Source organism: Macaca thibetana, chromosome 8, assembly GCF_024542745.1.
Source record: "Macaca thibetana thibetana isolate TM-01 chromosome 8, ASM2454274v1, whole genome shotgun sequence".
In the NCBI taxonomy this organism is placed as follows: Eukaryota; Metazoa; Chordata; class Mammalia; order Primates; family Cercopithecidae; genus Macaca; species Macaca thibetana.
In genome coordinates, this window is record NC_065585.1 from 103,950,515 (window position 1) to 103,964,161 (window position 13,647).

Sequence of the window (13,647 nt, forward strand, 5' to 3'; positions counted from 1 at the left end):
CTCCTCGAGAAGAGCAACTCCAAGACACATAATTGCCAGATTCACCAAAGTTGAAATGAAGGAAAAAATCTTAAGGGCAGCCAGAGAGAAAGGTCGGGTTACCCACAAAGGGAAGCCCATCAGACTAACAGCAGATCTCTCGGCAGAAACTCTCCAAGCCAGAAGAGAGTGGGGGCCAATATTCAACATTCTTAAAGAAAAGAATTTTAAACCCAGAATTTCATATCCAGCCAAACTAAGTTTCATAAGTGAAGGAGAAATAAAATCCTTTACAGATAAGCAAATGCTTAGAGATTTTGTCACCACTAGGCCTGCCTTACAAGAGACCCTGAAGGAAGCACTCAACATGGAAAGGAACAACCGGTACCAGCCATTGCAAAAACATGCCAAAATGTAAAGACCATCGAGGCTAGGAAGAAACTGCATCAACTAACGAGCAAAATAACCAGCTAATATCACAATGGCAGGATCAAGTTCACACATAACAATCTTAACCTTAAATGTAAATGGACTAAATGCTCCAATTAAAAGACACAGACTGGCAAACTGGATAAAGAGTCAAGACCCATCAGTCTGCTGTATTCAGGAGACCCATCTCACACGCAGAGACATACATAGGCTCAAAATAAAGGGATGGAGGAAGATTTACCAAGCAAATGGAGAACAAAAAAAAGCGGGGGTTGCAAAACTAGTCTCTGATAAAACAGACTTTAAACCATCAAAGATCAAAAGAGACAAAGAAGGCCATTACATAATGGTAAAGGGATCAATTCAACAGGAAGAGCTAACTATCCTAAATATATATGCACCCAATACAGGAGCACCCAGATTCATAAAGCAAGTCCTTAGAGACTTACAAAGAGACTTAGACTCCCATACAATAATAATGGGAGATTTCAACATGCCACTGTCAACATTAGACAGATCAACGAGACAGAAAGTTAACAAGGATATCCAGGAATTGAACTCATCTCTGCAGCAAGCAGACCTAATAGACATCTATAGAACTCTCCACCCCAAATCAACAGAATATACATTCTTCTCAGCACCACATCGTTCTTACTCCAAAATGGACCACGTAATTGGAAGTAAAGCACTCCTCAGCAAATGTACAAGAACAGAAATTATAACAAACTGTCTCTCAGACCACAGTGCAATCAAACTAGAACTCAGGACTAAGAAACTCAATCAAAACCGCTCAACTACATGGAAACTGAACAACCTGCTCTGGAATGACTACTGGGTACATAACGAAATGAAGGCAGAAATAAAGATGTTCTTTGAAAGCAATGAGAACAAAGATACAACATACCAGAATCTCTGGGACACATTTAAAGCAGTGTGTAGAGGGAAATTTACAGCACTAAATGCCCACAAGAGAAAGCAGGAAAGATCTAAAACTGACACTCTAACATCGCAATTAAAAGAACTAGAGAAGCAAGAGCAAACACATTCGAAAGCTAGCAGAAGGCAAGAAATAACTAAGATCAGAGCAGAACTGAAGGAGATAGAGTCACAAAAAACCCTCCAAAAAATCAACGAATCCAGGAGTTGGTTTTTTGAAAAGATCAACAAAATTGACAGACCACTAGCAAGACTAATAAAGAAGAAAAGAGAGAAGAATCAAATTGACGCAATTAAAAATGATAAAGGGGATATCACCACTGACCCCACAGAAATACAAACTACCATCAGAGAATACTATAAACACCTCTTCTCAAATAAACTGGAAAATCTAGAAGAAATGGATAATTTCCTGGACACTTACACTCTTCCAAGACTAAACCAGGAAGAAGTTGAATCCCTGAATAGACCAATAGCAGGCTCTGAAATTGAGGCAATAATTAATAGCCTACCAACCAAAAAAAGTCCAGGACCAGATGGATTCACAGCTGAATTCTACCAGAGGTACAAGGAGGAGTTGGTACCATTCCTTCTGAAACTATTCCAATCAATAGAAAAAGAGGGAAACCTCCCTAACTCATTTTATGAGGCCAACATCATCCTGATACCAAAGCCTGGCAGAGACACAACAAAACAAGAGAATTTTAGACCAGATCCCTGATGAACATCGATGCAAAAATCCTCAATAAAATACTGGCAAACGGATTCAGCAACACATCAAAAAGCTTATCCACCATGATCAAGTTGGCTTCATCCCTGGGATGCAAGGCTGGTTCAACATTCGCAAATCAATAAACATAATCCAGCATATAACAGAACCAAAGACAAGAACCACATGATTATCTCAATAGATGCAGAAAAGGCTTTTGACAAAATTCAACAGCCCTTCATGCTAAAAACGCTCAATAAATTCGGTATTGATGGAACGTACGTCAAAATAATAACAGCTATTTATGACAAACCCACAGCCAATATCATACTGAATGGGCAAAAACTGGAAAAATTCCCTTTGAAAACTGGCACAAGACAGGGATGCCCTCTCTCACCACTCCTATTCAACATAGTGTTGGAAGTTCTGGCTAGGGCAATTAGGCAAGAGAAAGAAATCAAGGGTATTCAGTTAGGAAAAGAAGAAGTCAAATTGTCCCTGTTTGCAGATGACATGATTGTCTATTTAGAAAACCCCATTGTCTCAGCTCAAAATCTCCTTAAGCTGATAAGCAACTTCAGCAAAGTCTCAGGATACAAAATTAATGTGCAAAAATCACAAGCATTCTTATACACCAGTAACAGACAAACACAGAGCCAAATCATGAGTGAACTTCCATTCACAATTGCTTCAAAGAGAATAAAATACCTAGGAATCCAACTTACAAGGGATGTAAAGGACCTCTTCAAGGAGAACTACAAACCACTGCTCAGTGAAATAAAAGAGGACACAAACAAATGGAAGAACATACCATGCTCATGGATAGGAAGAAGATCAATATCGTGAAAATGGCCATACTGCCCAAGGTAATTTATAGATTCAATGCCATCCCCATCAAGCTACCAATGAGTTTCTTCACAGAATTGGAAAAAAAACTGCTTTAAAGTTCATATGGAACCAAAAAAGAGCCCGCATCTCCAAGACAATCCTAAGTCAAAAGAACAAAGCTGGAGGCATCACGCTACCTGACTTCAAACTATACTACAAGGCTACAGTAACCAAAACAGCATGGTACTGGTACCAAAACAGAGATATAGACCAATGGAACAGAACAGAGTCCTCAGAAATAATACCACACATCTACAGCCATCTGATCTTTGACAAACCTGACAAAAACAAGAAATGGGGAAAGGATTCCCTATTTAATAAATGGTGCTGGGAAAATTGGCTAGCCATAAGTAGAAAGCTGAAACTGGATCCTTTCCTTACTCCTTATACGAAAATTAATTCAAGATGGATTCGAGACTTAAATGTTAGACCTAATACCATAAAAACCCTAGAGGAAAACCTAGGTAGTACCATTCAGGACATAGGCATGGGCAAAGACTTCATGTCTAAAACACCAAAAGCAACGGCAGCAAAAGCCAAAATTGACAAATGGGATCTAATTAAACTAAAGAGCTTCTGCACAGCAAAAGAAACTACCATCAGAGTAAACAGGCAACCTACAGAATGGGATAAAATTTTTGCAATCTACTCATCTGACAAAGGGCTAATATCCAGAACCTACAAAGAACTCAAACAAATTTACAAGAAAAAAACAAACAACCCCATCACAACGTGGGCAAAGGATATGAACAGACATTTCTCAAAAGAAGACATTCATACAGCCAACAGACACATGAAAAAATGCTCATCATCACTGGCCATCAGAGAAATGCAAATCAAAACCACAATGAGATACCATCTCACACCAGTTAGAATGGCGATCATTAAAAAGTCAGGAAACAACAGGTGCTGGAGAGGATGTGGAGAAATAGGAACACTTTTAAACTGTTGGTGGGACTGTAAACTAGTTCAACCATTATGGAAAACAGTATGGCGATTCCTCATGGATCTAGAACTAGATGTACCATATGACCCAGCCATCCCATTACTGGGTATATACCCAAAGGATTATAAATCATGCTGCTATAAAGACACATGCACACGTATGTTTATTGCGGCACTATTCACAATAGCAAAGACTTGGAATCAACCCAAATGTCCATCAGTGACAGATTGGATTAAGAAAATGTGGCACATATACACCATGGAATACTATGCAGCCATCAAAAAGGATGAGTTTGTGTCCTTTGTAGGGACATGGATGCAGCTGGAAACCATCATTCTTAGCAAACTATCACAAGAACAGAAAACCAAACACTGCATGTTCTCACTCATAGGTGGGAACTGAACAATGAGATCACTTGGACTCGGGAAGGGGAACATGACACACCGGGGCCTATCATGGGGAGGGGGAAGGGGAGGGATTGCATTGGGAGTTATACCTGATGTAAATGACGAGTTGATGGGTGCTGATGAGTTGATGGGTGCAGCACACCAACATGGCACAAGTATACATATGTAACAAACCTGCACGTTATGCACATGTACCCTAGAACTTAAAGTATAATAATAATAAATAAATTTAAAAAAAACAAAACAAATATAAGACCTAAAAGCATGAAAACTCTAGAAGAAAATCTAGAAAATACCATTCCAGACATCAGCCTTGAAGAAGAATTTATAACTAAAACAAAAACTGATAATGAAACCTAATTAAAACAAAGAGCTTCTGCACAGCAAAGGAAACTATCAAGACAGTAAACAGAAAACCTACAGAATAGGAGAAAATATTCATAAACTATACATCTGACAAAGGTCTAATATCCAGAATCTATAAGCAATTCGACAAACAGAAAACAAATAACTCTGTTTAAAAAAATGGGCAAAGGATATGAACACACTCCACAAAAGAAGAAAAACATGGGGGCAACAAATATACTTTAAAATGCTCAACATCACCATTCATTAAAAAGTTCCAAAAACAACAGATGCTGGCAAGGTTGTAGAGAAAAGGGAACACATACACTTTTGATGGGAATATAAATTAGTTCAGCCACTATAGAAAGCAGTGTGGAGATTTCTCAAAGAACTTAAAACAGAACTACCATTCAACCCAGCAATCCTGGTACCAGTATATACCCAAAGAAAAATAAATGACTCTACCAAAAAGACACATGCATATTTATCTTCATCACAACACTACTCACAATAGCAAAGACATGGACTCAACCAAGAAGCCCATCAACGGTAGGTTGAATAAAGAAAATGTAGTACATATACACCATGGAATACTATGCAGCTATAAAAAAGAATGAAATCATGTTATTTGCAGCAACATGGATGTAGCTGGAGGCCATTATCCTAAGCAAACTAATGCAGGAACAGAAAACCAAATACCACGTGTTCTCACTTGTGATAAACACAGAATTCACTTGGACACAAAGACGGGAACAGTAGATTTTGGGGACTGCTTGAGGGAGGAGGGTAAAAAGAGGGAGAGGGTTGGAAGGCTACCTATCAGGACTATGCTCACTATCTAAGTGACGGGATCATTCGTACAGCAAGCCTCAGTGACAAATCTTTACATGTACCCCCCCAAAGCTAAAATAAACATTGAAAAACTAAAAAACAAACAAAACCACACTATACAGTTTTTTCAGTCTTGCCTGAAGCTAAATTTATTATTTTGATAGTCTTGTGTTCAGCATTCTTTTGTGTCACAGAAGATAGCCAACATTTAATTGCCTTCAACTGAGCAAGTTTTTAATATACTTCGACAATAATACATTAAGGCTTTTCTGAGTATCCACCTTACTTTTCTCACGGTTTAAATCAGCATTTCAAAATATAAAGTTTCCTTCCAGATCCACCTTCATCCAAAGTAGGCAATCTTCTATCTGTACTTATTTGGAGTTTTCAAGCTATCTCTATATATTTATCTATTGCATTGGCTAAAAGGAAGTATAAAATTTTTAAGGAAAAGCTTCACTATCCTATTTTAGCACCTAGCCATAATTTGTCAGCCAAAGGAAGAACTTTGTCCAAAATAGTCAAAAGATTGTTGACTATTCATAATTATCCAAAAGAAACTTCTGAAAGACATTTATAAATTTAAGAATGTCCAGGATTAAATGGTTAAATACACAATTGGTTCCTAATTTTATGCAATACTAAGTTCCACACATGATTTTACTTTTTCAAACATTTCAGAATATCTTTCAGTGCACTGAGAGGTAAAAGACCCCAACGCAGCCTTCAATAATCATCTTTACTGTGTTTTCCAGATTATCATAAATGTTAGTGTCTATGTGTTCATTAAAGCTAGAGTGATATTATAGGAATATTTACCTAACTGCCCAGTGCTCATCAAAGCTCCATCACCTGTTTATAGTCTGTTTCTTAAATCCAGAGCAATTGTAGCTTCAGATAAATTAGTTGAAGCATCCTCAGACCTTGTACAAGGATTACATTTAAATTTTATAGTGCTATATACTAAATAAGCGTGAACATATATGCTGAAATCCCTGAACATATTTTGTTAGTTGATTAAATAATCACGAAATATTGTTTATTTCTCCTTCTCACACAACTATCCAATAATCCAGCAAATCTTTTACGTAAAATTCCCCGGTAAGTATGCTTCTATGGTTTGGAAAATATCTATGCCCAGAGCCAATCTTTGTGACACTTTCATAAGAATATTGATCCAATACGGTTTTTGATAAATCATATCTTAAAAATTGAAAAAGAAACATTACCAGGTTAGTTTTACAAAAACTGTTCATACTTTAGTGTGGAATATAATCTTTTTCAGAGTCTTAATCAGCAAAAGTAGTCAAACTTCTGGCCCTCTCTAGAGAAGGTGGTCTCAATGCAGCACGGCAGACATAATTCTTTGTTGTAGAGGTTATCCTGTGTATTGTAAAGCATTTAGCAGCATCCATCACCTGATCTGATGACCTGTACTCACTAGAAGCCAAGATTCACCCCATCCATGCTGGGACAACCAAAAGTGTCTCCAGGCATCCTGTCTAGTGGGCAGAGGCCACAGACACTACCAAATATCCTACAATGCATGGGAGAAGCATTCCCTGTCCCCACTCCTCACAACAAAGTATGATCTGGCCTAAAATATCACTAGTGCTGAGGTTGAGAAAACTTTATATAACTGTTGGATTAGAACTTAACATTTGTCTAGATGATATACAACTCAACTTGGTCATGAAGCCCTCTAATAATATACAGAACTTTACAACTAATGAGACTTTCAGTCTTATGGAGGGCAAACATAACTACAAACCAAATAACACCAAAGGTAATAATATCATTTTATATTATACCTACAATAGGAAGTTTTTGCATCTGCAGAGATAACACTGAAGAGGAGCATACTGTAGGGGCCAGACATTTCTAAAAACAATATTTAGTAAAGAGCTTAGAAAAAGGTGGTAACCAGTTGAGGTGTTTTTCCTTTACTGGTTTTATTTTTTTGAAAAAAAAACTTAATAGTTAACCTCGTTCTTTTACCATAGATCTACAGATTTCCCTACTTTAAATGCTATTGCTTGATGAATAAGCTATGTCTTTCAATATGACAACTTCATTAGTATATTTTGTCCAGAAACCAACAATTTGGGGGTGCATGATGATTTGTATTAGGCCTGTGGTATAAGAATTCTTATTGTCTGTTTCCTACAAATAGTATATAGGTTTTACCATGCAAAACTAATGCCTACTTCAGAATTATATCAAACCCTGTTCAAGGATCATTTTAGCTGATGATGACAGCTCATAGATGACCTAGACAAATAATTGGGTATTTGTAGGGAATACAGATCATAATCTAATAATAATACTACCTTATATTTACTGAGTACAGTCATGAGTTGCTTAATGATGAGAATATGTTCTAAGCAATGTATCCATTGTTGTGTGAACATCATACATGTACTTAAACAAACCTAGATGGTATAGCCTGCTACAAACCTAGGTTATATGGTGTAGCCTATTGCTCCTAGGGTGCAAACCCATATAGCATGTTACTGTACAAAGAATTGGATGTAATATGTGTTGAAATACAGGTACCATTAAGGAAAAATTTTCATCAGGCTTCTATTGCCCTCAGGAGGCTAGCAAAGTGAGATTGTTTTTCAAAAATAAGTACAAAAACTCACTGGTAGTCAAGTGCAGAATTATCACGTCCTAGATGCATTAACATGTGGTCACTAGAAGTGGACATACATTATTTGAAAATCAAGATGCTTTAGAAGTCATGCTTGCCTTCCAAAAAAAAAAAAAATTGTACTATTTGGGGCAAATACCCCTGTACTCCCACAGTTCTCACAAAGGACTTTAAAATCTCTCCAAATCACTGATAATACTAAATACACAGTGAATAGCATAAGCTGGAAGACACCTGATTGGCAATCCACTATGTGGCTCTAATTTTATCTGCCTAGCATTGAGTCCTGGCTTTACTTAAAGAAACATTAAATCATAGATCTGGAGTACTGTCCCATTCCTCCTAATTTTACTGGTCATTTGTTTGTACGATTTTGTTTTTGTTTTTGTTTTCCAAGACAGCCTCTGGCTCTGTCGCCCAGACTGGAGTGCAATGACGTGATCTCGGCTCACTGCAACCTCTGCCTCCAGGGATTCAAGCGATTCTCCCGCCTCATCCCAAGCACACCCGGCTAATTTTTGTATTTTTAGTAGAGACAGGGTTTCACCATGTTGGCCAGGCTGGTCTTGAGCTCCTGACCTTGTGATCTGCCCGCCTTGGCCTCCCAAAGTGCTAGGATTACAGGCATGAGCTACTGAACCCAGCTCTTTGTTTATATGTTAACAATGTTTTAAAGTCTATAGCTGTTGTCTTGCCATATGGTACAAATAATGATTCTGTTAGAAAAGCAGAACAAAATTATGATAATCATCAAAACCTCCATCTCACCTTCTCCCTAAATTCCTGGCAGTCACATTGCTGTAGACAATATTTAGAGATCTACGACCTGGTTAGAGAAGACCTCAAGGGAGGGCTAAGAATGAAAAATTTCACTCTCAGAGAACATACACTAACATACACTGCATACGTTCAGGAATTTGTATCTTCCAATGAAGCAAATGACATTTATAGGAAATTATCAAAATGGACTAGACTGGTAGTGAACTGAAGCCCTCACTTATCAGCAAGCCCTTTGAAACCCAACTAATCAGTGATTCGCCCTGCTTTCCTCTGATTAAAACACCTTGCTTCCTTTAAACTAAACCCCCACCACAAATTCTATATAATATTTTGAAAAACTGCATTTTCACTTGAGGTTTCTTTTCCGTGGGAACAAGAATTCCATATAAATTCAGAGAGGTTTTTTGTTGTTGTATTTCACAATCAAGAAAATTTTGTTTTTGCACTAGGTGCAGTGGCTCGTGCCTGTAATCCCAGCACTTTGGGAGGATGGGGTGGGCAGATCACTTGAGGCTAGGAGTTTGAGACACGCCTGGCCAACACGGTGAAACATCGTCTCTACTAAAAACACAATCTTAGCCAGCCGTGATGGTGTGCTCCTATAATCCCAGCTACTCCAGAGGCTGCAGCAGGAGGATCGCTTGAACCCAAGAGGCGGTGGTTACAGTGATCTGAGATCACGCCACTGCACTCCAGCCTGGGCGAAAGGGAGAAACGCTATCTCAAAAAAGAAAAAGAAAAGATAATTTTGCTTTTCTTTTTTGTTTTTGTTTTTGTTTTTGAGACGGAGTCTCACTCTGTCGCCCAGGCTGGAGTGCAGTGGCCGGATCTCGGCTCACTGCAAGCTCCGCCTCCCGGGTTTACACCATTCTCCTGCCTCAGCCTCCCGAGTAGCTGGGACTACAGGCGCCCACCACCTCGCCCAGCTCGTTTTTTTTTTTGTTGTTGTTGTTGTTGTTGTTGTTGTTGTTGTTGTTTTGTATTTTTTAGTAGAGACGGGGTTTCACCGGGTTAGCCAGGATGGTCTCAATCTCGTGACCTTGTGATCCGCCTGCCTCGGCCTCCCAAAGTGCTGGGATTACAGGCTTGAGCCACCGCGCCTGGCCAATTTTGCTTTTCTTTAACACTAATAATATACACTGTGCAAGAATTCAGTCATTAATACATATGTTTACATTTTTGTTCCATAAAATTCAATAACAGACTTTGGAATAATCAGAATTTAGGGACTAAGAAGAAAATTATGATTATTACCTCTTCCGATTAAATCATCACATTGTTTGTCAAAAGTTCGACACCTTCCCTGAAAACAGAAGGCTCCACCTGAATCACAATATTCTCCATCACGTACATAAGTGTCAAGCAAACAGTATGGATAGCTTCCATTGCAAAATTCAGTAAAATCGCATTCCTCATCAACTGATTTCCTGCAAATCGTATTAGCTGGTTTGAACTAGGAGGAAAGAGGAACATAAAACTTTAAATATCAATGATATTTAAGTTTTATTTCTCTGTAGGCTCTGTATGCTGGTCCATTTTTTCTCCCTAAGTTTCTAATAGCAATTAGAAAATTAAATCTTCTTGTTAACTACTTAAGCGTCACACGAGATTCTTAAACTATCTCCTTTTAAAGCCTGTAATATTTTTTAAATGTTTATGATGAGGATTTATTGTTTTATAAATAGCTGCTGATTTCTTCTTTAAGATTGATATGGAGAAACCAGAAACTGCCCAACTGAGCAGTTTGGGCTCAGTCAAAATGGATTACAAATAATTTTTATATTCCCCAGCTCCACTTTGTCTTTCTTTCCTTTATGGATGTCTGCTTATCTTTGAGTTTCTAGCTTCTCTTATAAGCATTACCCATTTTTTTATACACAAGAAATGTATCACATAAATGATGATCTAAGAACACACATGAGAAAATTTATTTCATATTTATTTCAAATTTCGTGTTGCAAAAAATTTAAAAATAACTTCCATAATTACATATTTCTCATCTGCTTCTGGGCTTCCCTTTCTACAAATTTACTTTTGCTGAGAAGCATCTAATCATCATCTCTGAAAACTCTTCTTTCTTCAACACATGCGCCAGTCTTTTATGGCTACTGTCATTATCCTATGCAAAGTAAATAAAAATTTTCCTAGTTTTCAAAGGTCCTGAAGGCCCAGCTTATATAACATTTATCTTCTCAAAATTGTTTTTGCCAACTTTTTCTTAAGCTTTCAAGTATTTGCTATCTGTAGAAAGTCTCACACAAATTTTTTAGGTAATGCATGAGAAGACAAATACAATATCTACTGTGTCACTCAAGCTTAGAGACAACATTAAATTCAAAACTAATGATTGGAAGTGTTTATAGAGGAAATTTGCATATGTATAATGAGTAAATATCAACACTTGTTTCTTCAGAATTTGTTTCCTTTTACAAATTGGTATAAAAGGCAATCGTACTTTTATTCTAACTTTTTTTTTTTTTTTTTTAACACAGAGTCTCGCTCTGTCCCCCTGGCTGGAGCGCAGTGGCGCAATCTCGGCTCACTGCAAGCTCCGCCTCCCAGGTTCACGACATTCTCCTGCCTCAGCCTCCCAAGTAGCTGGGACTGCAGGCGCCAGCCACCACGCCTGGCTTATTTTTGTTGTATTTTTTAGTAGAGACAGGGTTTCACTATGTTAGCCAGGATGGTCTTGATCTCCTGACCTCGTGATCCTCCCACCTCGGCCTCCCAAAGTACTGGAATTACAGGTGTGAGCCACCACGCCCAGCCTATTCTAACATTTTTAAAAATATCTATGAACACCCACTTCCTCAAATACTCTGAATCAAGCTTTATCATCCTATTGGCTCCTCCATTGAGAGGCAGAGAAAACTCTTCTTAACATATTTTAACTTCGTAGGTATATGAGAGTAGTGACTTTAGATTATTGAAAAAATGTATTTTCACAATCATGGAGGTAAAATTAAATAAATTGAATTGTGTTGCTCAAGAAGTGCACCTCATGGGCTCATCTTTTTTTGTTCTGGATCTCACCTTTATTATTATTATTATTATTACTATTAATTATTTCAATTGTTTGGGAGAACAGGTGGGGTTTGGCTACATGGATAAGTTCTTTACGTGTGATTTCTGAAATTTTGGTGCACCCATCACCCAAGCAGTGTACACTGCACCCAATGTGTAGTCTTTTATCCCTCACCCCACTCCCATACTTTCCCACAGATCTCCAGAGTCCATTATATTACTCTTAAGCCTTTGCATCCTTATAGCTTAGCTTCCACTTATTAACTACTTAAGCATCACGCGGGATTCTTAAAATATCTCCTTTTAAAGCCTGCAATACTTTTTAAATGTTTATGATGAGGATTTATCGTTTGAGAATATACGATGAGAATATATGATGTTTGGTTTTCCATTCCTGAGTTACTTCACTTAGAATAACGGTCTCCAATTCCATCCAGGTTACTGCAGATGCCATTATTTCATTCCTTTTTATGGCTGAGTAGTATTCCATTGTATATGTGTGTGTATATATATACACATATGTATACACTATATATACATACCACAAATTCTTTACCCACTTGTTGGTTCTTTGTCCACTTGTTGGTTGATAGTCATTTAGACTGGTCCCATATTTTTGCAATTGTGAATTGTGCTGCTATAAACATGCATAAGCAAGGGTCTTTTTCATATAATGACTTATTTTCGTCTGGGTAGATGCCCCCGAGTGGGATTGCTGGATCAAATGGTAGATCTACTTTTGGTTATTTAAGGAATGTCCATAGTCCTTTTCACAGTGGTTGTACTAGTTTACATTCCCACCAGCAGTGTAAAAGTTTTCCCTTTTCACTACATCCACACCAACATCTTTAAAAAAAAAAAAAAAAAGTTTTAATTATGGCCATTCTTGCAGGAGTAAGGTGGTATCACATTGTAGTTTTGATTTGCAATTCCCTGATAATTAGTGATGTTGAGCATTTTTTTCATATGTTTGTTGGTCATCTGTATATCTTCTTTTGAGAATTGTCTATTCATGTCCTTAGCCCACTTTTTGATAGGATTATTTGTTGCTGTTGTTGTTTTGCTTGCTGATTTGTTTGCATTCCTTGTAGATTCTGGATATTGGTCCTTTGTCTGATGCACAGTTTGTGAAGATTTTCTCCTACTCTGTGTGTTGTCTGTTTACTCTGCTGATCATTTCTTTTGCTGTGCAGAAGCTTTTTAATTAAGTCCCATCTATTTATCTTTGTTTTTGTTGCATTTGATTTTTGGTCCTCAGTCATGAAGTCTTTGCCTTGGCCAATGTCTAGAAGAGCTTTTACCATGTTATCTTCTAGAATTTTATGGTTTCAGGTGTTAGATTTAAGTCTTTAATTCATCTTGATTAATTTTTGTATAAGGTGAATGATGAGGATCCAGTTTCATTCTTCTACATGTGGCTTGCCAATTATCCCAGCACCACTTGTTGAATAGGGTGTCCTTTCCACACTTTATGTTTTTATTTGCTGTGTTGAAGATCAGTTAGCTGTAAGTATTGGGTCTTTTTCTGGGTCCTCTATTTTGTTCTATTGATCTACTTGCCTGTTTTTATATCAGTATCATGCTGTTCTGGTAACTATAGCCTTGCAGTATAGTGTGAAGTCTAGTAATGTGGTACCTGCAGATTTGTTCTTTTTGCTTAGTCTTGCTTTGGCTATGTGGGCTCTTTTTGTTTTCCCTATAAATTTTAGGATTGTTTTTC

At 37.6% G+C, this 13,647-nt stretch overlaps 1 protein-coding gene across 3 annotated transcripts in view; it reads right to left on the minus strand.

The window, feature by feature from the left end:
- LOC126961194 (disintegrin and metalloproteinase domain-containing protein 5) overlaps nt 1-13,647 on the minus strand; it is a 137,182-nt gene that overhangs the window by 42,022 nt on the left and 81,513 nt on the right. For all 3 annotated transcript variants that reach the window (XM_050801306.1, XM_050801307.1, XM_050801308.1), the window contains one exon: nt 10,158-10,356. In XM_050801306.1, coding sequence (XP_050657263.1) covers nt 10,158-10,356 — 199 coding nt within the window. The remainder of the gene's footprint in view (nt 1-10,157; nt 10,357-13,647) is intronic.